The 23,508-nt window shown below is 39.9% G+C and overlaps 4 protein-coding genes and 1 long non-coding RNA gene across 7 annotated transcripts; 4 read left to right on the top strand and 1 right to left on the bottom strand.

The window, feature by feature from the left end:
* The first annotated feature begins 1,057 nt into the window (after nt 1–1,057).
* On the top strand, nt 1,058–5,848 carry LOC135607187 (serine/threonine-protein phosphatase PP1). The gene is made up of 4 exons (XM_065098792.1): nt 1,058–1,509; nt 3,541–4,100; nt 4,377–4,583; nt 5,588–5,848. The coding sequence occupies exons 1-4, from the start codon at nt 1,326–1,328 to the stop codon at nt 5,600–5,602; spliced, it is 966 nt and encodes a 321-aa protein (XP_064954864.1). The 5' UTR covers nt 1,058–1,325; the 3' UTR covers nt 5,603–5,848.
* A 318-nt stretch (nt 5,849–6,166) lies between these two features.
* On the top strand, nt 6,167–7,114 carry LOC135607189 (large ribosomal subunit protein eL37z-like). The gene is made up of 4 exons (XM_065098801.1): nt 6,167–6,320; nt 6,425–6,560; nt 6,661–6,762; nt 6,861–7,114. Exons 1-4 carry the CDS (start codon nt 6,318–6,320, stop codon nt 6,902–6,904), a joined length of 285 nt encoding a protein of 94 aa, XP_064954873.1. The 5' UTR covers nt 6,167–6,317; the 3' UTR covers nt 6,905–7,114.
* A 2,304-nt stretch (nt 7,115–9,418) lies between these two features.
* Nucleotides 9,419–11,675, top strand: LOC135613068 (uncharacterized). The gene is made up of 3 exons (XR_010487182.1): nt 9,419–10,318; nt 10,445–10,523; nt 10,603–11,675. It is a non-coding gene; the product is annotated as an uncharacterized LOC135613068 (long non-coding RNA).
* Nucleotides 11,676–15,314: 3,639 nt separating this feature from the next.
* On the top strand, nt 15,315–18,576 carry LOC135607176 (sulfite exporter TauE/SafE family protein 3-like). The gene is made up of 12 exons (XM_065098782.1): nt 15,315–15,669; nt 15,756–15,915; nt 16,072–16,272; nt 16,365–16,429; nt 16,511–16,538; nt 16,625–16,707; nt 16,781–16,867; nt 16,957–17,010; nt 17,109–17,330; nt 17,743–17,836; nt 17,946–18,086; nt 18,208–18,576. The coding sequence occupies exons 1-12, from the start codon at nt 15,457–15,459 to the stop codon at nt 18,291–18,293; spliced, it is 1,434 nt and encodes a 477-aa protein (XP_064954854.1). The 5' UTR covers nt 15,315–15,456; the 3' UTR covers nt 18,294–18,576.
* Nucleotides 18,577–20,585: 2,009 nt separating this feature from the next.
* LOC103975471 (transcription factor bHLH68) lies at nt 20,586–23,276 on the bottom strand. 3 transcript variants are annotated; one of them, XM_065098771.1, is made up of 8 exons: nt 22,848–23,276; nt 22,269–22,569; nt 21,998–22,081; nt 21,778–21,843; nt 21,575–21,640; nt 21,286–21,336; nt 21,158–21,208; nt 20,586–21,073 (listed from the first exon to the last, which is right to left on the bottom strand). In XM_065098771.1, the coding sequence occupies exons 1-8, from the start codon at nt 23,060–23,062 to the stop codon at nt 21,047–21,049; spliced, it is 861 nt and encodes a 286-aa protein (XP_064954843.1). In that variant the 5' UTR covers nt 23,063–23,276; the 3' UTR covers nt 20,586–21,046. The 3 variants fall into 3 exon arrangements, with proteins under 3 accessions (XP_064954843.1, XP_009388717.2, XP_018677094.2); XM_009390442.3 differs by having other exon boundaries at nt 20,586–21,077; nt 22,848–23,271; XM_018821549.2 differs by lacking the exon at nt 21,998–22,081 and having other exon boundaries at nt 20,586–21,077; nt 22,848–23,273.
* Between the last annotated feature and the right edge of the window lie 232 nt (nt 23,277–23,508).

The raw sequence follows: 23,508 nt of genomic DNA, 5'->3' as shown, positions 1-23,508 counted from the left end.
GAACCAGGGGCGGTGGGAGCCATACTCGTGCCGTTTGGATCTGTATGAGGTGGCGCTGCTCTACCTCGAACCATCTATGATAACGCAAGGCGATGCAGAGCCGTGTAAGTCAGCCCGCATCACGCGAAAAGCATGAATCGACCTCCCGAGGTATCATGGATCATTAACGAGCCTCGTACGATCGATCATTCGACAAACATATATAAAAGTTAATCCTCTCATTAAGAATAAGGAGGAAGAAAAGTAGAAAAATACCACATGAAGCTAACTTAAGCTTTGGATGGGTTAAGTCAGAAATCCTACTCCTGATGTCGACCTTTTTTTTCGTATGGAGGAGTAGAAATCGAAGGTCTACCTCGACTCGACTGATGAGGCTTCTCCCCAACTCGATCCGGTCCTCGTGCGAGTTATCCTGCACATACGGGATGGAATCTAGTCGTATCGACTCCTATGCCACGACCTTTAAATTCTACGACCCTACTAATTTTAGAAGAACCCAGAAGTTATTTATTTGGTTGGAAATTTTGAAACTGTAGCGGTAATTTTTAGCATGTAATCTATGCATCGAAATATAATGATATTAAAAAGAAAGAAAGAAAGAAAGATTATGATAAGGTTGTAATTGTCGTGATGACTTGGAACCATATATCAATGTTCTCATCCTTTTGTTTATATCTTTTATTCTTTGGATATATATGGCTATTATTTTGAAGCGACTGCATGACAAAGAAGGGTCACTTTCTCTTGTTTATCCTCCACGCCGATGATTGCCATCACAGCAGTTATTGTACAGCAGAAAATAATTATTAAATGCGCTAAAACGAGTAAATTATATCGTTTTTTATACTTTCCACATTGAGATACTAATATTTTGGAAGCATCGTAAACAAATGTAATATAACGGTTTGGAGGGATACGGTATTTAGAGCGACTTATCACATTGTAACTGTTTCAATACAATATAACGGTTCAATGGTTCTCCTGATACCCACTACAAGTAACGATATGTAACGCAGTTATATAGTTATATAACGCATGCGGTGAGCGATACAAAGGGGAGGAGGAAAGAACGGTGTTAATTAGGGCTTCAGAGACGGGTCGCCCCTCTTCTCTCCCTCCGGTCGATCGATGAACAGATTGGCAGACGCGGGAAGATGTCTCTCTTTCGGCCCCCTACCCCACCCTCTCCAAACCCCCTCTCGTGTCGTCTCAATTCATTGCTTCTCTGACCATACGAGACTCCGATAGGGTTTGATTGTCCCTGGACTGAAGCGAGGTCAAGCTCGTATCTATTCTCGATCCCCTTCTTCCTTCTTTTGCAATTGATGCCGATGGATGCGGCAGTGCTGGATGACATCATACGGCGGCTTTTGGAGGTCAAGGGCGGTCGGACTGTCAAGAACGCGCAGCTGACGGACGCAGATATCCGGCAGCTCTGTGGTGCGTCGAAGGAGATCTTTGTCAGCCAGCCCAATCTGCTGGAGCTTGAGGCGCCCATCAAGATATGCGGTGAAGTGGCAAATAATATGATTTTTTTGCTGTGGTTTCGACTTTGGAGTAGGAAAAAAGTTATCTTTTTCTTCTATCATATCTGTTTTCTCGCCTATTCCGCTTTCTTGCGTTTTCGAATCGGAGCACTTTTTTGTTAGGGCTTGCAATACACCGAGCACCAAGATTGATTGACCCTGATAGCCGAAGTCGTAGTTGGTATGCTAATGCTATGATTGTCACTCTCGCTTAACGCGTGTTTAGATTGTTTGTTATCGGTAGCTTTGCCATGTCAACTTTAGTTTTGTTCTTTACGATCGAGCGCCTTTTGAGTGGAAGAATGACTCTTGACCAAACTCATTTCTTTTATTTGACACGTGTTGTTTGGCTGATGGCTGGAAGTTTGACTTGCTGGTGCTAATGGTTCGAGAATCTTGATGAGTCTAGATCAGTCACAGTAATTAGGTGTTAATGGATGTAACGCATCATGGTACGTACTGTATACATGAAGTCTGTAAGCTAGTGTCTTTGTGGTCGTTTCGTCTTCTACTGCTGCTTTCAAACTGCAGCAAAATGTGACTGACACCATGTCTTATCTCGGTGCCTAGTTCCTACTGCTGCTTCCGAAGCATGTTCCTACAAATAATACTCCATCATTTACCATAGGAACATTTCTTTTTTGTGCACATCTGGGAGCATTTATAGAACAAAGTTTTGCCATGAACGTGACTTGCAATGTATTCTACTTTTCAACTGGTTAGGCTAAAATAGAAGCACTGATCACAAGCAATATGCCTGTCCAGGTGCATGAATCTCTGGGTATGACAATTGGTGATTCAAGATTACAAATAGATGTCTCTGTTAAAAATTAAAAATCTGACGGTATGTAGTCTTAATGATGTAAAAATGCAAGGGATTCCAAAGTTCGGGCTTTCAGAATTCGATGCTGGTAGTCAAAGGTGTTAATTGTTAGAACCAATCAGGTTTGATTATTTTTGTGACATAGTTAGGAGCTTTAGATAGACTTAATAATAGACACATAGCTGAATGACCTGCGTGCTCTTTTCCTCTCTTTGTTGTGCCATAAGAGTTCTCTCTCCTCACTTGGCTTGTATGCCAAGATAACCAATATCCTGTCACCTGGTGTGTAGCTCCTACTTTCTCCGAGTAAGATTCTAGTCTAATATTATTCAATCTAAAGAAGATGGGCCTAAGTGTGTTAATTGTAGGATAGCAATGCCAAACTTATTTTAATGTATTCTTATGACATGCTATTATTTTTGTAAATTGAATTATTCTAGATAGGTCTTTACTGGTCTTAGTTGACACAAAGTTGGAAACTTTATTCATCTACATCATAATAAAAGGATTTATATGTGGTGGCAGTCTGTCTGATAATTTTAAAATTAGAAGTTTATTATCAAAGGTGGGAGCATAAACCATTTTGAATAAAAAAAAATTTCAAAGCCAAAATTAGCATGAAACTGTGAGATGCTCTTTGATGATTCTGTTGATACAGGAGCCATCGTAATTGTGAGAACTTACAATGGTAATAACAACCTTTCTTTTGTTATGTGACGGAGAAGATATGGTCTACTCACAATTAATATGTGGTGGCTAAACATTCAACAGCACCTTAGAGTGGAAAGATTCTAAGTGATCATTTGCTACTTTTTCAGTATGTTTGATCCATTTCAGTATTGATTTGACTTAGTTAACTTGGGGTGCTAAAACTTGTAACTGTATCAGTCTTTTTCATGATGATGAATTTGAGGTCTGCATAATTTTGTCCTAGTTGGAATTAATAAGACGTCATGGTTTGCCCTTTTTTGCTTCATTCTAATTAGGATATTTTTTCTTATGTGTTGGCTATTGGTGCTATTACCATACAAAATGTTCATGTCACAAGAAGTTGCACGCTCATCCTGATCGAGCTGTATTTGTGTAGTGTGTCTTACGATGCCATTTAGATCTATAGAATGAATAGTTGCCTGTCTAAGGACTTTGAGTATAAATTATAATATACTAATTTGTACTTTCTTCTTGCTGCAGGAGATATTCATGGCCAATATACTGATCTTCTACGGCTTTTTGAATATGGTGGGTACCCACCTGAAGCAAATTATTTGTTCCTTGGGGACTATGTTGATCGTGGTAAGCAGAGCATAGAAACCATATGTCTACTCCTTGCATACAAGATTAAGTACCCAGAGAACTTCTTCCTTCTAAGGGGTAATCATGAATGTGCTTCGATTAATCGTATATATGGGTTTTATGATGAGTGCAAGAGAAGATATAATGTTCGTTTGTGGAAGGTTTTTACGGATTGTTTCAACTGCCTTCCGGTTGCTGCACTTGTTGATGACAAAATATTATGTATGCATGGGGGTCTATCTCCTGAATTAAATAGTTTGGACCAGATCCGAAATATTGCTCGTCCAATAGATGTTCCAGACCAAGGTCTTCTTTGTGATTTGTTATGGTCAGACCCTGACAAAGATATTGAGGGATGGGGAGAAAACGATAGAGGCGTCTCTTATACTTTTGGGCCTGACATAGTAGCTGAGTTTCTTCAGAAGCATGATCTAGATCTCGTCTGTCGAGCTCACCAGGTTAGCTGTGCTATCTTGAAACTTCATTTTATTTTATTTTTTACCATTTTTTGTTGAAATAAATACGAATTGATGTTTGATATAAGCTACACATGTTTTGCTGTCTTTTCAATCTAGTATCTTTAGCAATGTGATCCTGATGGCATATTGCTATATGTTGACGCAACTGAATCCTAGGATAATGATTTTCAGTAAATGACCACTTGTTTTGAACTTGCTCTTTCGAGTTAACAAAACTAGATAATTGTAATTCATAAAGCGTTTCTTGTTTGGCAGGTTGTGGAAGATGGTTATGAATTCTTTGCAAAGCGGCAGCTGGTGACGATATTCTCTGCCCCAAACTATTGTGGGGAATTCGATAATGCTGGTGCTATGATGAGCGTAGATGACACTCTGACATGTTCATTTCAAATTCTTAAACCAGCCGACAAGAAAAAGGGGTTTGGGAATAATCTGTTAAAACCAGGAACACCTCCCAGAAAGGTATAAATTAGAAATTTTAATTGGCCTTTCACAAAGTCATGACTTCATGCTGTATTTATTGATGGATGATCATGCCTGTGAGAGCATGATATTTTGTTTTAATTGTTATTTGTCGGATATTATTTGGTTTTGAGTGGAATTTTCTCTTGCACATGTTACTGTTTTGTTTCTTACATTCTGCATAATTGTTGATGACGGAGACTCCTAGTGGTAATGCGATCATGATCATTCATGCATCAAAATCCATCATTGGTGAAGTGTCTTAGATAAAGCTGTTGAAAGAATGCAATCTTCACTCATTAGATCCATTATCTTCGGCTATCTTTATATGTCAACTGTCATATAAGATATTTTTGTTTTTCATTTTTCTTCCCGCTATATGATAGGTTTGGGCTCTTAACATTTTGGGAATTTGAATTTAAAGCGGGTGCCAAAGTTGAATGATTCTAAGGCAAGCTGACTTAATAATATACAGTGATTATATGTATCAGGTGTCCTAAATATGAATCTTATGAATGAGAAAATCTTACATTGTCTTCTGATTATCATCTAGGTTGGCAGAAGGTTACTGCTATTTGGACTAATTTATATGGAATAGACTTGGAACTTTTTAAGGCCTGATCTATAAAATTTGTTTCTGATCCAACCTGTTCTTAGAATACCTTTGGCATTCATTTGTTTTCTGAAAGCTGGATTAGTTTGTTGCTTCATCTGCTTATCCTAGTACTAGTGTATAATATTCCTTACATAGAACACACTCCACACCATGCATTCATCCATGCCTTATGAAATGTCATTGCAGGTGGAGCTTAATTGAATCTTCAAAAGGCCTTAGTATTTACGAAAACATTGTTCATTATTTATGCCCCCAAAATTTTATTTTGGTGCTACTTATGTCTATTTCTTTATGTGAACCATTGTGGTTAATTAGAACTGGAATCTGGGTTTGGATTAAAAACCTTTGCGACCTTTTAGATGCTTATATCTATCTCTGGGTTGTTCAGGGAGGGAAAGGTTGAGATATGAGGTCATTCAACGTGGGTTCTACGTTTGGGATCCCCAGAAGCTTTGCCGGAGGAGACGACTGCGTGCCACTCGTGGAGGTGGGAATTGGATGACAGATCTGATACATTTTATGATTGTTATGACTTGCCCGAGTGCTAAACGTGTAAAGTTATTTGTTTGTGTTAGCACATGTGCTTTTTACTACTGTTGTTACGACTCATCAACATGCCAATCATCAGCATCTGATGTTGAATTCTCCATTTGTTTCGGTGTACTCTGATATCTGAATGCTTTTTTTTATTTGTCGAAAAAATATCCGGAATTCTTTGATTTCGAAAAATTTTGATGTCCTCTGAAATGAGGCATCCTTTGTTCGTTCCCTTTTTAGTCGTCATCCAAGTGGAGGCGCAACCGTGGCCTGCCGTTCCCGCCATTCGTATGTCATCTGCTGCAGCAATTTTTCCCCTCAGATGTCTCCCGCACGTCGATCGAAATGGGGAGCGGGACCTACCCGCGTAGCCTGCTCCAAGTACGACGGGATGGTCACAAACGGGTAGATGAAAGAAGGGTCCGGCCCATTAAAGAAAGCCCAATAGGAATCGAGGCTCCACAGCGTCGGTTTGGTGTGGAAGGACTCACACCTGAAATCTCCCTATATAAACCCCCCGAAGCAAATGCCCACGCTTCGGTCTTTAACTCGCGGCTAGGGTTTTATCGAGGGCAACTGCGATGGTGAACGCCTCCGCCTCTTCTCATCTCTCCTCTTCCTTCCCCTCCGTCAATTCCTCTCTAACCTTTGCTGATCTGTGGAATTTGTTCTTCTTTCTCGATTGCAGGGGAAGGGAACCGGGAGCTTCGGCAAGCGGCGGAACAAGACCCACACCCTCTGCATCCGTTGCGGCCGCCGCAGCTTTCACCTTCAGAAGAGCCGCTGCGGAGCCTGTGGCTATCCTTCCAGCCGGATCCGCAAATGTGCTCCATTCACCCTTCGATTTTTTCTTTCCTTGTTAACTTTAGAAACCCTTTCTGTGATTTGGGCTCTTATTGTGAGTCATTGGTACGATTGGATTAGATAATTGGAGTGTGAAGGCGATCCGGAGGAAGACGACGGGAACTGGGAGGATGAGGTACCTCCGCCATGTCCCACGCCGCTTCAAGAGCAACTTCCGCGAAGGTTATCTTTTAGATCATTTCATAAAATTCCTCTTTAATTGCTTTCGTTGTGTTATGCCTGCAATTTGTTTGATGTCTTCCTGTTCTTGATTGTGTTAGGTACTCAAGCGGCTCCCAGGAAGAAGGCAGTGACTGCAGCGTAGTCATAAGACGTGGGGAAGAGTTAATTTCTATTTATGATATTTTGCTTCTACTACAAACTTTAGATATTTGTTTTGGATGCTGGAAATGAATTCTGTAGTTCTATTGTTTATGGGAGATCTTTGAAATTTTGCGTTTGATACTCAAAAAGTTTTGTCTGTGGATTTACAACTTTCCTAATAGTAATGTGGTTGAAATTTCATGTTTCTTGATATCAGTGTCATTCGCTGTGCTATTTTCTGTTAGTTGTGAACGTACAAACTTGTTACCAACAAGTACTTTCTGCTTTCAGATGATTGAGTTTGTAGTTGTTGGCTCCTTCTGATAATTTTTTGACAAATATTAAGATACTATATGATTTCTTTTCGTGGAATGAACCATTACTTTTTTGGGAGACTTAAATTGCTTTAATTTCTGTTATCTTTGATAATTCTTATAGTCATTGGTGTTTGGACTGAAGGTATTTCTGCCATTCTGTAGTGGGGACTGAAATAGCATAAAGCATGATTCCATTATCACTAATGCATCAAATAGTTAAAGGTTGTTAACAAGTGAAGGTGGATGGTTTGGTGATATGTGACATTTATTATGTGGCTGATAGTTCCGAAGAGTATGATCACATGGTATTGGGGATGAGTTCATGAATATAGGATAATCAGACATCAACCATCTCGTGTTATGGTTATACGCTTGATAAGTTAAAATACGGGTTGCTTGAGATTTTATAGTTTTAAGGTACATTGGTACAAAGATAAGATCACAGATGAATGATGGCTGAGAAAGTATGTAGTTGTTTTGACTTATAATATGCCTCAGTTAAATACATATCATGACCTGCAAGAAGTTTTAGGGTTTTGTTGATTGTGGGAACAACTGGTTGACATTGTTTCTTGAGTTTTTCAATATAATTGTTGAAATTCATTGAAATTAGAATGAACACAACTGTCTTTGAAATGTATCTGTGATCTTGCTTTCCTGTAAGGACTAATGGAGAATCTAATTATTAAGGGATTTGGTCTTCTTTGTGTTGGTATTGACAGTCCATGTGGGGCAGTAATCCAGTGTTTTGTTTTCTAGATTCATCTGTTCTATAGTTGTAACTTTGTTCAGCTTTATCGAGCAGGATTCTTAATATGGTTTCACATTTGGGTTTAAATTTGAGTATGTTAATCATCTTCTATTTGCAGTGAGTCACTTGATCTTTAGTAGAACTGATGATATCAGAATCTACTTCCTGAGCCAAAATTGTTAAACCTATTTGTGCGCTTCAAAATATATTTCTTAGTGTAGTGCTTTAAATAGCCATGGCTGTGGTGCATTTTGCTCACCATTGGTACATGTCAATTAGCTCAAGGGTGTGCCTGGCTCTTATATTGCTGGTGTCTTCTATTGATCTTTGATCTTTAAAACTCTTGAATTTTTTTATAAAAATGTTTCAATGTTCATATTTTGTTATTATTCTGTAAAAATCTTACACGTGGTGCATATCATTCTTTCTGCCTATTCAAAAATTTAATGGTAGGTATAAGGCAAATGTGGAGTTGAAATTACTCTCGTACTTAAAATCAGACACTTGGAATGAGTAAGATATCACCATGTGAACTTTCAAATATTCTAAAAGATAGATTCTTCAAGAACTTGAGACTCGGATAGCCAAAAACAAGCAAATAATGAATATAATGAGAGATCCTTTGAGTATTAGAAAGATTGGGCTAAGCCTTCACTAGAGTGGTAACGATAATAGGATTCTTGTAGAGTTGGCTAAGATTTTGAAGTTCTTGGAGGGTCAATATTGGATGTTGCTATTTTTGAGCTATTTGATGGGATTACTAGGATGGAAGTGTGGTTGTCGAAAAAAAGTGTCCATTAAAAAAAATGTTGCCATTTATTTTGATCTTTGCAACATAGGGTAAAGATTCTTAAAGCTCTAATAGTGTCCATAAAAAAAAGTGTCCATCAAAAGAATCTTGCTCTTAATAGTGTACGTGTTAACAATGGAGACTGGTTTGATCTAAATAGCGTTGAAACTTATGTTACCATTTATTTTGATCTTTGCAAAATAGCTAGATGCTAAAGATTCTTAAAGCTCTATTTGGAGAACGGAGTTGCAATGGTAACTATCACGTATGAATTGATTTGCTAAGGGAACTCTTTGTTAAAACTATAACATTAGAACTTTATTTTTTATTAATATGGTGGAAAATTATTTATTCAGAATGATTTTTTTCTCATCACATAGATTTATTTTTTGATATGATTAGTGATGTAGTCATTCCATTTCATTACGAGTCACTTTGATACTAATGCTAAATTGGAGTTATTTCTAGTATTTCGATCCTTATATTTTAAAAAGTTACATTGGCAAAAGTAAAACATCTAAGTTTATTTATTTTATCTTCTTCTGTTTTACTAACGAAAATATAAAAATAAAAGAATAAAATATAATTTTAATGCTTCAGTTGGTTGTGACGGACGACGACATCGTTAGTCTGTTGTGGACGAGGAGAGTAGCGACGAGAGGTGAGGGTCGTTCTGCGTATGCGTCGGCGTCGATGTAGTTATCAAGCGGTGTCGTTAAGCATCTACATCGGTGGCTCTTTCGCTATTCAACAATTGTGTCGAAGTCGACGTAAATACAGAGTGGCATTTATCTCTCGTCGTCATTTTTCTCATCCACAATATCTATATGTAGCTTTCAACAGCATCGTTGTCCGTCACTATCAATTGGAATGTTAAAATTATTTTTTTATCTTTTATTTTCATATTTTCATTGATAAAATCGATAACATTAGGGTAAATAAAGTTTTATTTTCATAATTATATGGATATCATTATAATTTTTCAAAATGTAAGGATGATAATTTATAATTAGCTCGTTAATTATGAGCGGGTAGATCGGTGGTGGGTACGATGGTATGGGTTTTGGTTTCTTTCTCTGTTATTTTCATATTTGAATTTGCAAGGCTTAAGTTTGTTCTTTTTTATGCTCTTTCTTTTTTTGTTACTGTGCTGGTTTTTTAAGGCAGTGTGCGACTATCCTTGCTTCTGATGGACAGTTCCCTGTTAGAACTGTATTGCTGACTTACAAAACTTTGTTGTAAATCTTTCACTAAATCTATCATTTGCATATTTTTTTATTTTCTTCTTTTTGTGCAACTATAATTTGAGAAAATACTGTTTGCAATGCATTCTGATGCCCAATCCCTCCTTTTTTAAAAAGTAATAGAACCATTATGCACCCATTGTTTTTGTATGAAGGAATTATCTGATAGAATACTTGAATGGATACACAGAGAACATTGCGACAAAAGCTTTATATGCTCTTAATTATTGGAACGAGAACAGGAAATGGGAAACCAGACGAGCATAAATCGACCATGTCTGAACGATAACTTTGTCGTACCCACCAAGACAAAGTGAGTCGGCGTCACACTCAGCTTCCTCTCGTGTTCAATGAAAACTGCTACTCGTCTGTGACGGGACTGTTTTATTATTTACCTGTGAGATCCATCAAGCATAATGATAAGAGCTTGTTGAACCAGGAAATACAGCGCTCTGTCTTCGTCAAACTCTCATGAAACGATAACGAGCTCTCTTGTTGAGGATAGCAGCATTACTGAGGTATGGCTTCTCCTAATGGGATAAGAAGAAGACCCTTTTTATATTTTCAAATCTGATAAGCTCTCCCGGTGTGCCAAAGGTCACGAATGCCGACCATGAGAAGACGTGGTCGCCTGCACCTGCCTTGCCTCTTTGCGTGCAGAAGAAGACCTCACTGGTTTTGAGCGAGCCGCCCCACCGTGATGCGACTCTTCCGTGGCCGCGTCACCTCGTCAACATCCAGTATACAACACGCAATCAATAAACCAACCACGCATCAAAGCCGGAGGAATGGAGAGGACACACAGAGAATCGCAGAAAACGTGCAGATCCGAGATTAGGAGACGTATCGTCTCATCAGTCTCAGCGTTGAATGGCAATCAATCTACTGAGAAAGCTCTGCGGTGCAGTGGGGAAGGCAAGAGGCGTGAGCACCACGTATTCCTCTTTCCAAGGAGGCCTCCCCAGAAAAGAACAAGGACCTTTCACGGCCATGGGGCATAGGCCGGCCGCCGCCACAAGTGGTGCACACCTTCCTCTTCCTTCCATCTCAGGCTTTATTTACGCTTACCATGTGAACAACATTGCTCTGTTGCAGAAACAAACATATGAAGTGGATGTTAAACCCATGCGATTCATTACTGAGGTTGCAGTGAATGCGGGGAAGAGCCTAAATTAGAGGACAACAGTGGAGGTGTCGGCCTCATGTCCGTAGCAATTATTTGAGGGTCGACATCACTCTTCGGGTGTCCTTTTCTTTCTGGTGATATAGCTGAGCTGGGTCTCATCTTTGTCTCTAGCTTTTTAACCATCATATGAGGGAGAGAGAGAGAGAGAGAGCAGTTCAGGGAATGCTCGAGTTGATTTCCCCAGGGACGGAAGACAGGATCGAGGTGTAACTCTAATCATGATCTTGGAATGGTAGATGAGACGGAGGCTCGTGTCATGGTTACACGACACCAACGTATTAAATGCTTAGCATTTTCCTGATGAGACAATGATGTTAGCAGTGTAGTTAGTAGTAGAATAGCAGTTGTCTGTCCACGTTTTCCATGCGGTGATAGTTGCAATATCAGACATTGAATGCACCTGAATTCCCCCTCTAATCCTAAGCTTAGCATTGATCCAGTAAGATAATAAATACATGAAACAAGCATCCTCGCATGATGGAGGAATCAGACTCCGACTCTGTATCTTAAGCATGCTTACTTCATTTTCTGTCATCTGTATTTTGGAAGATGTGAGAGATGCTTATCCGAAGTTTAAATTTAAAATGAAATGCTTTCCATTAAAATAAATAAACATTCTCAGCTTTTACTCTCCTTGTGTTATATTTTTGTGATCTCGATCATCAACATAAATTACATTAAAAACACATGCAAATTTGTAATCAGTAGGATCTATATATATGTATGTATACACAAATGTAAATACATTAAATCCGCCTCAAATCATGTTCTTGATTCAACTAAAAATTCAAGAACCATACTACCAACCCATGAAGGGACAATGTCCACATCACCTAAAAAATCCATCAGAGTCACTGAAAAGAAAAAAGAAAGAAAAATCCAGAAACATGACAAGACTGAGTTTGTGGGCCTACCTCTGATTTATGTGGTCATTCTTGTGTGCAATGACAATTATTCTCAATTGTCAATTTGGTGAATTATTGGCCATCATCTTCATCTCCTTCCCCCCCTCATTCCTGTGATGGTGCCAAATTTGTTGCGAATCCACTCGATCAATTTAGCTACTTGCAAGGGTGAGTTGAGCACCAGATAGAACCTTGGAAAATAATTTGGGGCCAAATCCAAGTATGTGGCAAGTATACTTATACAAAACCAATCTGCTTTTTACACTCGATTATAGACACAATGAAATTGTTGTATGAGGGTTTTCTGACACACTATAAGCTTTTCTCGGATCAGAAGAATCAAACTATTAGTTTTGGTGGTACCAAAAAAGAGAGAAAAGAAAGAAATGGTTGTGGTATCTATTGTGATGCAGAGATCTCTCCAACAAGCATGAATGAATGTGAAAGGGCTCACAAATTGAACCATAGCACAAGATGAGCATGACATGTTGGCAACATCCAATTACTGGTTCTCCTACTGATGAATAGTTTATGCGATGGAAATGATTCCAGAATAGAAAGAGGTGGGCTTAGATTTGTGGTTTTCTGTGACCCTACAATGAATGCAGCCTCTACAGACATGTCTGGATTCTGTTGTCCCAAGAATCCTTGGTATATGCTCTATGAACATAGAAAGTTGCTATTAAGAATGTAAATTAAGATCATATCTCGTATGATCAAATGGGAAGGCTATTCAGTTCTTTTTATTAATACCTTTTTTTTTGCTTTTTTTATATTATTGACGGTCGAAAAATGTTCTCTTTTGCTACTAATTTTGCAACTTGACTTCATCAATTATTTATATATATATATATATATATATATATATATATATATATATATATATATATATATATATAATTGATGCATTTTGATAGTGATGAGCTTAAATGTTGCATGTGAATCTCTTTCGGGTCGCGTCCCTTTAGGCGTCGTGAATCTTCTTCCAAAGATGGGAGGTTGTGGAGATGGGAAGAAAGAAACGAAGTATGGGCATAAAGAGTCCACAACAACCATTTTGATAAGCTCTTATCACCTCTCATGGCCGTCAGCACCCATTGTGGTGGTCTTCGTCAACCCTCATGTTCCTATCGAGCTTGGATGTGCACTCCAATTGCGTGGCTCTTAAGAAATGTAGACCATTCGGATCCCATCTCTCACCACCCACATAAAATAGCCTCGAGAATATATATATATGTATGGATGATATTTGCAATCAGAGGGCATTCGTGTCCCAAATTGATATGAATCTAACATCATCTGTTCTTCCCTCGTCATAGAGTCGTAGAAAGTAAAAGTGTGGGGAAGATAAAAGTTAGACAGATGGGTTTGCACATGCATTAGTTTGGTGGGACTCGATTGATTGCACTCCCATTGAATCCATGTTCGACATGCATGGACTTGGAAAAGGGGGGGTGGGTTCTCCCTTTCATATTGCTTTACCGAATTATACTGCTCTTTTAATGATGAGATTGGTGATTGCAACGCTTGCAAAAGGTGTCCTTCTTTTGTGAGCATTGGAGATGAACGAGTTTAACTTGTTTTAGGCTTCTCTAACTATGACATCGATCTTTTTCTGCCTATCAAAATTATAATGGATATGTTTAATTACTTCTCAATTTGATCTGTGATGAATTCAGATACCAACTTTGAATGCTTATATAATTAGCTAGAATTATTGGTTACCTATTTATTGTGACTCTAAATCCCATAAAAGTGATTCTTTTGAGACAAATATACGTATACATATATATATATATATATATATATATATATATACTATTAACTCTTCTCTGAAAAAAGGAAAAGAATATTTTTTGTCTCTCTACATATAACTTTCTTCAATTCCACCTTTGAACAGATGAAATATTAAAAAGAAAATGAGACAATCCCAATCAGATGGATGAGAAAGAATATGAAGATGTGGAGAAGCCACTCTGACCTTTTATTTTTTGCTCGATTCTCCTTCCAAGACCTGTGGCAGGATGTCATTGGACGTTGAGGTACTTGCCTTCTCCTATCAATCTCTACTGAACACACCAAATAATACACGCAATCAGATGATGGTCAAAGTTTGAGTCACAAAATTAATCACTCATCTCATCTTTTCATGAAAATGCATTAATTAGGGGTTATTCTTAAGACAAGTAGCTTTGAGGAGCCAGCCACGATCGAAACCAATGGTAGCATCATGTGGTGTGAGCTATCTTCGATAGAACAACCATTCAACATTGCTCCGTCGCAGAGGTGACAAGAGATGGCGAAGAAAGCTGCAGCCTCAAAAGCCATCAGCTTCCGGAACCAATGATGAGGTCCGCGATCGCCTGTCCTGCCCCGACCAGTTTCAGGATTCCAGCCCCAATGATAGGGTCTCTCGTGGGCCCCACTCGTCGAACCACATGCGACATCCCCCCCGACCGCTGCCTCGGCTGCGACAGCAGACACGCGCGGTGGATATCCGTCGACGCTTATCGCTTCACGTGGCTCGGTCGCTGCCCACGCGCATGGCACGTGATCGCAATCATTGGGAGCCTTGTAGGCCCAACCCGCCTCCCACGCGAGGCAACCAATCAAAGAATTTCTATCATCCCTATACTACCCCCACTCTTCACCCCAAAATTACGTGCAAGTCCTCCGCGTTCTCCACAATTACTGTAGACGCACCACAACGCTACCAATTATTGTACCACCAATCCTGGGGATCTCCTTACTTCACTATGTCGATTCAGCGTCAGTGGGTCAAATGTTTTGAACATGGTTTGCGAAAGCCAAATTAGCACTGTCATATATAATATGTATCGCGATCGGTGGCTTCTCTTAATATAGTTTATTTTGCTGATAAGGATCTTATCTTTTTTCTTTAGGAGAAGATAATCCAACAAGTGAATCTAAATCGGTCCATCTCCGTGAAGCTTCGTCAGCTATCATTGTATACTGACTGTATCACCTCGGTACGTGATCACGATCTTGACATGCACATCATAATATACGGTTCTTAAATCAAGATCCAAGGCTTAATTATTTTTACTGGTAAACGAAGCATCCAAGGTTAAGTAACAAAAAGAAAATGATGATGTTAATGCAATTTTGGCCACTGTTTTACGTGCCCGTAAATACTGCCGTTGCTAGGGGCATTTACGTACCGTAGAGTCATAAAAGCAGCGCTGCCTCCTCGCCAGTCGAGGCCTTTATCGGATTCGGAGCCACATTCTGCACAGAATCCGGAATCTCCCTTCTCCGGCTCCGGTTGACGGGAACGGGCAGAGTTGGGCGAGACGTGGTTGGGGATTTGATCTCCGGAGTTCTTGATAGAGAGGGAGCATGGAGCCCAAGTGGCGAAGCGGACGGCTGTGGTCGGCGGTGCTGGTCGCGGTAGCTGCGGCCGCGGCGGTGGCGGCGGACCGTGGACTGAGGCCTGAGGCGGTGGCAGCTGAAGCTGTTGAAGCGGAGGAGGTCGGGCTGTCCGATTACCTGCTGAAGGTGGTGGATTTCCTGTGGCAGTCGGATGGATCCTCCTACCAACACGTTTGGCCGGTAAAGATGTTTACGCCTTCTTCTTGTTGTGGCCTCTCTGTTTCATCGCTATTAAGTCGCTTAAAATGTTTGTTACTCCTCTAAAGGACATGAAATTTGGGTGGGAAATCGTCGTCGGATCCATCATCGGGTTCTTGGGGTCAGCTTTCGGGAGCGTCGGTGGTGTCGGCGGGGGTGGGATTTATGTTCCCATGCTGACGCTGATCATTGGTTTCGACGCCAAGTCCTCCACTGCTATATCCAAATGTAAGACCAGGCACCGATTGAGATCATGAAGCCAAATTCGAGCATATACACCTCGCTGAAACTTCTATGGAAGCTTATCGAAAGAGGAAAAAACATGTTTTTGCTGGTAATTTCTGCTTCCTGTTCCTCTGATTGATCTCTGAAAATTTTCTACAGGTATGATCATGGGTGCGGCAGGATCCACGGTTTGGTACAACATGAAGATGAGGCATCCGACCCTGGACATGCCCATCATCGACTACGATCTGGCTTTGCTTTTCCAGCCAATGCTCATGCTGGGGATCAGCATCGGAGTCATCTTCAACGTCGTCTTCGCCGATTGGATGGTCACCATTCTTCTCATCATCCTCTTCATAGGTAACTCAGTCGTTGCTTCGCCATGCGACTCCGCTCGTTGCAGGAGTGTGTGTTGGGTTTAGGCACTTAAGGGTTTCTGGCGCTGTTGATAGGTACGTCAACCAAGGCGTTCTTGAAGGGTGTTGAGACATGGAAGAAGGAGACCATAATGAAGAAGGTGCCAGTTAGCTCATTAAACAATCGTTCATTGTTGCTGCTTCGATTGCATCCTAACTAATCTATGTTTTCTGAATCGTAGGAGGCGGCGATGCTCAAAGAATCGAATGGTAAGCAGATCGATTTTCCTGTAACTCCACATAGGCAGAGGCAACAAATCATCACGACTAATTGCCTGCCCGTCTATTTCAAGCAGGAAGGGAAGAAGTAGAATACAGCGCTCTTCCTTCTGGCCCTGGGAGTACGAGTACAAAGGAGAAGGCAGCCCTACGACGAGAGGTACATAGGCAGCACCATTTCCAGTGGCACCATATACAACAAGAAACAAACATAATCGAAACAAACATTGCAGGTCCCGGTCTTGGAGAATGTCTACTGGAAGGAGCTTGGCCTTCTTTGCTTCGTGTGGGTGTCTTTCCTCATCCTGCAGGTTCTGAAGGTGAGCAATTCTGTTGTGAGGCTCATAATCAATTCCACGATGTTATGTTGTGATCGATGACTGATGCATCTTTGTTCCTCTCTCTTCAGCAAAACTACACATCGACCTGTACTACGTGGTATTGGATTCTGAACTTTCTTCAGGTGTAGTCCCATGCTTTGGTTCTATAACTACTATTACTTCGTTCGGTGGCCTGTGGCTGAATTCTATAGTTACATCTATAATGCCAAAAACTTTTCAGATCCCGGTATCACTGGGAGTGTCAGGATATGAAGCAGTTAGCTTGTACAGAGGAAAGAGAGTAATCTCATCAAAGGGAGACGAAGGAACAAATTTCACAGTTCTTCAGCTCGTTTTCTACTGCTCAATTGGTGTCCTTGCTGGTGTTGTTGGTGGATTGCTTGGCCTCGGTGGAGGTTTCATTTTGGGCCCTGTTTTCTTGGAGCTTGGCGTTCCTCCCCAGGTTCGCGCATCGCCTGTTCTTTCTCTGTTCTCTTTGTGATTTCCGACATTGCTAATCGCAATTTCTAGCTGCTCTTTATTGCACCGATGATAACCTGTAGGAGAAAATTTTTCTGAAGATTCCATTTGATAATTATGATCCGATCAATATAATTCTTGTTCTATGGGAGTGTATGAATCAGATTGAAAAATTTAGGTAGTGTAGAGCGTATAGAATATGCATGGCGGCTCTGATGTTGATGTCATAACATATGTCTAATTAGATTTGCGATTGAAGATTATGACATTGGTTGAAATATACATTTAAGGAATGCATAATTCTGTCGACATTGGATAATGTGATACTCATCATTTCTGGATCAACATGCTTACATCTCGTTCAAGCACATCTCAATTTCGAAGTCTTTCTGCAGGTCTCGAGTGCCACTGCAACTTTCGCGATGACATTCTCTTCATCCATGTCCGTGGTGGAGTATTACCTTTTGAAGCGATTCCCCATCCCATATGGTACTGTTGCTCACTTCTCATTTGCACCGAGTTACTAAGCTTGAGTTCAGCATACAACACACAAAAATTGCACTAGTCTGGCCCTAATTGTACTTTCGATTATTGGCAGCACTGTATTTTATTGCTGTGGCATTAGTTGCTGCCTTCGTAGGCCAGTATGTGGTCAAGAAGCTGATTGATATACTGGGAAGAGCTTCTCTCATCATCTTCATTCTTGCTTTCACAATCTTTGTCAGTGCTGTCTCTCTGGGTAAGGAGAAATCTCCCTTGTTCATCTACTTCATTTTCCGATATCAGAGCTGAGGGATCATAGTCTCTGCACTCTTTGTTGTTCTCTTTATGCTGAAACTTTGTGCTCCGATCCTCAACAGGTGGAGTTGGCATTTCGAACATGGTTCAAAAGATCCAGCACCACGGCTACATGGGATTCGAGAATCTCTGCAAATATGAGGTGTAGTATCAAAAGTGAACATGGAGATAGTTTGTTGGCAATCAGTGGAATCTTTTTCCATCACCCTATGGGCAGAAGAACCTCAGTGACTGTGCATTCAATAAATCTCTCGGAAAATACACTTTGTACCATGTTTTCGAAAGTCCTCTTAGTCGGACTCTATGCAGCAGGTCTCGGTTTTATCTTAAGCAACAATATGTAGTTTGTGATCGTCTTTTCCGCGGTAACCTAATTTGTAATGATATTTTTGCATGTTATTGAATTCACCATTTTGTCTTTGTTGTCATCATATTTCCTATGAGTAAATTCCAGTCTGAGAATTCTGGAGGTTCACATTCATCGCAAACAATCTTGCTGCAGATGCAATTTGGTCTTCCATGAAGATGATGAAGGTTATCAGAAATGGGTCAGCACTGATAGTGATTTCTTGATTCTCAACCATATTATATGGGATTCATAATGGATGATAAAGTGTTAGGTATCAAGTGGATAATCTTGCTGAAACAAGAACCAAACTATATGATGTGGAGTTGACAGTGGCATCAACCATCTTTTGTCTATCTGCAGCTAGTATATTGTTCTTGTGATGCAATCAAGGGTTGTCTGATCTGAGTTAGGCAAACTGGACTTGCACAGAAAAGTTCATCATGAGTGACTGATGACAACAGAAATCAAAATTGCTGTCTAATGTACATGGCAATAAACAGAAGATGTGGAATGTAGAGAATCAATGTATGCAGCAATATGAACTATCCTTCAGCACTGCATCTTTAACCAAAGTTATATATATCAACATCAAACTTGTGGTGGCACCATTAAGTCTCCAATTAGATCCAAAGAATGATCTTGTTCTCAGGTAGGATGCAAGACCATCAAAAGTTGAGGTAATTGGAGCCAATGATTCAACATGTATACACCATCAGCAATTATTTGGTGGAGCCATAATTAAGAAATAGGTGATGTCAAAGATTCCCCATTTGAAAGCGGCATGATGGATTGCCACACACAGTTGAAAGAGCCATCTAACCTACCGTCATATTCTTTTACTTCTTAGATAGATCACTAAATAAGATTTATTGCCCATTTCAAGACAAATCAGTTGATAGTTACCACTAAATAATGCACTTTGTACTGCCCAAATAGTAAGCTTTAGGTTGACTTTAACCAATGTGCACTAGACAACTAACTTTACAAGTATCATTTTGATGACATACTACAAGGTGAAAAGAAAAAGGAAAACAATTATAAGAACAGGTATTACATGTTTGGTAGTTTAAATTAATTCCATATGTAAGTCTACCAAATGAACTATGTCAACATGCTGTTGGAACTGAGACATCAAAGCAGAAAAAATGATGATGATTTGTTGTTCTCTGTCTAAGGTTTCAGAGAAAGAAAGGACAATTGTAGTCTTATCCAAAACAGCTACAACCATATATATCACCTGCATTGGTGGATTTCCTTAGTCTACAGAGCTATGTATGATAGACTTACATAGATCTTGTAGACATTGGCACCTGCAAGTATCTTGTGCTGGAACAATAGAAAGGCTTACACAAAGGTTTAAAGCTCGGACAAACTTAGAAAAGGAATGTGCAGATGTTTTGAAGTGCTCTAAAAGGATTCAAATTTATAGGATCAGTGACTGATTAAGACACTGTCAGTAGTCCTTTGTTTCATGGTTTTTCCTTCTTCTTTTTTCTGCTAGTTAATTTTATTTTCTCAGACTTTTCTCATCTTTTATATTCATTTTACCTCTTAAGAAATTACAAAATTTAGTTGAAGAACAATGCTAGGAATATAAAATGGATTGAGAAAATCAAGAACTAAGGATGTTTAAAGGGGAAAAAATACAATAAATTCAAACTATACTTGTCGAGAACTAGTTCAAACCTGATCGATTCATTGTTAGTTCGATTATGAAGTCATAAATGGTTTTGATCCGAGAATACTCTAATTTAGTTTAATTAATCGGTTCGGACTAAACTGAACCGATCCGATGACCTAGTTTACTATCTCAAGTCTTTAACTAGCTCAAATCGGTTAATCAAATCGATGCAAAGGTTCAATTTAACCTAATTTTAATGCTATAATTTTACAAATGACATAGAACAAATTTCATAGTGCTGATCTAATTGGACTAATCATCTCTTTATCAAATCGAATTGATTTCTTTAAAAATTATATATTTTTAAGAAATTTAAATTATAAATTAATTAACTTAATCGGATTAATCAGTTTTGAATCGATTTGAATACCTGCAAACAGAAAGAGGAAGAACTGTATAAAGAAAGGGCATAAATAATAAATACCTCGTCCATGTTAAAACTTGGGCAGTTCCAAGCATGAGAACACTCAAGCTTTCAGGCAATTCTCTGGGAGAGATGACCATCTAAACCCTAATATATAGTTGCATCCGGATGGCGTTCAAAACACTTACCAATGATCAATCTCAAACATAGTTTATAGAGGTTAAACAAAGGATGGGAACTCCCAAAGAGGAGTTTCTCGTTATTATATGTGATGCTTTGCTGGTTCTCCACACATCTGCATACTATCATGAGCAATCAGCCTTCAGTTCCCAACAGAGTGACTGCTAATGATGATATGCACGTCAACTGCAGAACCTTCAAGCAAGCATGGCGTCCATCAGAAAGCCCCGTGAAGCGTCGGCGCCCCCCAATAGTGGTCTCCCCCGGCATCGCTTTCGTCGGCATGCAAGATGAGGGAAACTGGAACCAGGCAAAGTCCTCTACTCCTCAGGTCCTTTTGTGCCTCATCACTGCCTTCCTAATGTCACCAACAATACAAGGAAATCAATCACTCCTTCGACATCTCAGAAGAATTAGATGCTTCCAAGTCAAGAGTACCTGATCAGGTTGTCCTCCTCCTCTTCTCTTCACTCCACCTTCATTCGACAACTGCACAAGGAAAGTAGAACCTCAGCCCATATAATTAATTATATAGGGAAATGGGAATGTGAATCGCAGTTACTCACGGGCTGCTTCATGTTCCCTGATCCACTGCTCAAGTACGGTGAGCTCAGAGCCTACACGAAACAAAGGAAAGGGTGTGAGCGAGAAGGAGACTACAGAGAATAAATCTCTCCAAGACAAACACAGAGCACTACAAGACACCACCAAGTAAAAGATACTGCATAAAACTACACTTGTTCTGCCACCAGATTTAACTGCGTGCTCTCAGACCACCCTATATATCCTTTGTTTAGCTATTCTCTTCTATATATATATATATATATATAGAGAGAGAGAGAGAGAGAGAGAGACCTCAATTTGACTCTGCAGGAATCTGATGTAGCCAATGGCTTCAAGCAATACAGACGCAGTGTCAGTCTGGGAAGGGAAGCTCATGTAAGTTCTGGTTCATATGAGTACCAAATCGAGAGAAATGGATGACAAGCAGAGGTTTCATCATTAAAGCGGACAGGAACAGTAAAAAACTGTGCATTGCCCACAAAGTGTGGTGATACCTTCCCGAAAGGGGAAACAAGCTGGTGAAGCGCTGTTATTCTATCCCCTAACTTCTCCTTCCTCACCTGAAAGCAGGCATGACAACAGTATTAGTTTTCTCTGATGATAAATCTTGCTTTCAGTTTAGATATAAAAGGGAATAAATATGTTAACAGTCAAGCATTTTATTCTGCATGCTTTTAAGTCCACTTTAGAGAGTAAATGCCAGTCGAAAGCAACCTTCAAAACAGATTGAGAGGTGGAGGAGGAGGAGCCCAAAACCCTAGCCTTCTTGACAACTGCACCAGTTGCAGTGCCGTTGCACTTGACAAATGGAAAATTAGAACAGGTTAGCTTCATGAACAGTGCCATAAACAAGTTGAAGTCGAGGACCAAATTATGATGAGGATTTCTGATGAGCAATGTATTATTGTTGCATTATAACCAGCAATTGTGGTAAGAAAGAGCAACAAAGAACTCCTGAAAGAACAACATGCTAGATATTTCTCACCTCAGATAGATTCTCTGGTTGATTCTCCGCTCTTTCTGATCTTTTGTTTGAGAAGTCCACCATGTTCCTGCTGAAACTAGTCGGGACACAAGATCTAGGAGAGAAAGTTTGCAGAAGTTGATTCCATGTATACTTGGATTCCTGTGCATCTTCAACCCCATGGCCACCAAAGTGTTCTTGCTTCATATCAGCCATATGTGCAGCTGTTGATGGGCACAATAACTGGGTTTCCCAGTTAGCTATCATTTTAGTCTGGAGATGTGCCGAGATGTACTTTTCTTCGTCCCCCACATATCCTCCCCTGAAAGATCGCCAAAGGCAAAGATCATTGGAAGTGTCAGCAACAAGTGATCTAGATATGCATAAAATATCAGATGAAGTGGAAGAGAAAATTGAAATTCCATAAGGGCATCTCATCATATAATTCAAATCCCTCCTGCAACTGACAAAATTCCCTTTGTTTACGAACCTTGAAAGAAAAATTACAAGAGAGAGAGAGAGAGAGAGAGAGAGAGAGAGAGAGAGAGAGAGAGAGAGAGAGAGAGAGAGAGAGAGAGAGAGAGAGAGAACGAGTTTTACATCAGGAGTTGACTCCATGACTCCGGCAGGTCTTGGGTATCATGGCAAACGGTCATTAATGGGAGCATACTGGAGGGATGTAAGTACTGAGGGTGGACCGAAGGAGATGAAGAGGAGGAGGAAGAAGAAGAGGATAGGAGAGAGGAATTATGCTCAGGATGTGGCCTTATAATGCTCCAACAACTAGTGCTTCCCTCCATCGTATGCTGCACCATCTGGCTCTGAAGCAATCTTCCACAGATGCTTGAACTCTTTGGGCTCACTTATTTTGTCAGATTCCTCGCTCCTTCTACAACCTTTCCTTACAACTCCAAGTCAACCTTTGGAAGCTATGCTTCTTTTGTTCCTATGGATTAGGTTTGGAGAAGAAAGCAAAGGCCTCTGTAGAGGAGGAATCTCAGTACGTGGAGTAAGAAGTGACCTGTTTATTATTTCTCTTCCTTTCCCTTCTTCAGTAATTTTGCTCACTTTTTTGATCCTCCTCTCCTTTTCTTTCCCCCTTTCTTTTGCTTTATCATAAGGTGGGGATGAAGAAGATGGCTCAGTTGGGGGACTTGGGAGGTGTTATGTTGTGTTCCACTTTGTGTCATGCATTAATCCTCACCCGCATCATGAAATTTGTGTATGCAATTCTTTTGTGCTTTCTAACATTCTCTTGGGT

The sequence above is a fragment of the Musa acuminata genome, chromosome BXJ1-2 (assembly GCF_036884655.1).
Source record: "Musa acuminata AAA Group cultivar baxijiao chromosome BXJ1-2, Cavendish_Baxijiao_AAA, whole genome shotgun sequence".
In the NCBI taxonomy this organism is placed as follows: Eukaryota; Viridiplantae; Streptophyta; class Magnoliopsida; order Zingiberales; family Musaceae; genus Musa; species Musa acuminata.
The sequence above is the reverse complement of the archived record's forward strand: the minus strand, read 5'-3'. Positions and strand labels throughout refer to the sequence as shown.

Bases quoted from the DNA above. Each gene is read 5' to 3' on its own strand.
- LOC135607187 (XM_065098792.1), top strand. From the start codon at position 1,326: ATGCCGATGGATGCGGCAGTGCTGGATGACATCATACGGCGGCTTTTG. The intron at 1,510-3,540 runs GTGAAGTGGCAA...TTCTTGCTGCAG, and splicing joins GGCGCCCATCAAGATATGCG to GAGATATTCATGGCCAATAT. The intron at 4,101-4,376 runs GTTAGCTGTGCT...CTTGTTTGGCAG, and splicing joins TCGTCTGTCGAGCTCACCAG to GTTGTGGAAGATGGTTATGA.
- LOC135607189 (XM_065098801.1), top strand. The intron at 6,561-6,660 runs GTGCTCCATTCA...CGATTGGATTAG, and splicing joins TTCCAGCCGGATCCGCAAAT to ATAATTGGAGTGTGAAGGCG. The intron at 6,763-6,860 runs GTTATCTTTTAG...TGATTGTGTTAG, and splicing joins CAAGAGCAACTTCCGCGAAG to GTACTCAAGCGGCTCCCAGG.
- LOC135607176 (XM_065098782.1), top strand. From the start codon at position 15,457: ATGGAGCCCAAGTGGCGAAGCGGACGGCTGTGGTCGGCGGTGCTGGTC. The intron at 15,670-15,755 runs GTAAAGATGTTT...ACTCCTCTAAAG, and splicing joins CCTACCAACACGTTTGGCCG to GACATGAAATTTGGGTGGGA. The intron at 18,087-18,207 runs GTAAGGAGAAAT...GATCCTCAACAG, and splicing joins TGTCAGTGCTGTCTCTCTGG to GTGGAGTTGGCATTTCGAAC.
- LOC103975471 (XM_009390442.3), bottom strand. From the start codon at position 23,062: ATGGTGCAGCATACGATGGAGGGAAGCACTAGTTGTTGGAGCATTATA. The intron at 22,570-22,847 runs GTAAAACTCGTT...GCGATCTTTCAG, and splicing joins TCATGGAGTCAACTCCTGAT to GGGAGGATATGTGGGGGACG. The intron at 21,337-21,574 runs GTCTCTCTCTCT...TGTTTCGTGTAG, and splicing joins TCCTGCAGAGTCAAATTGAG to GCTCTGAGCTCACCGTACTT.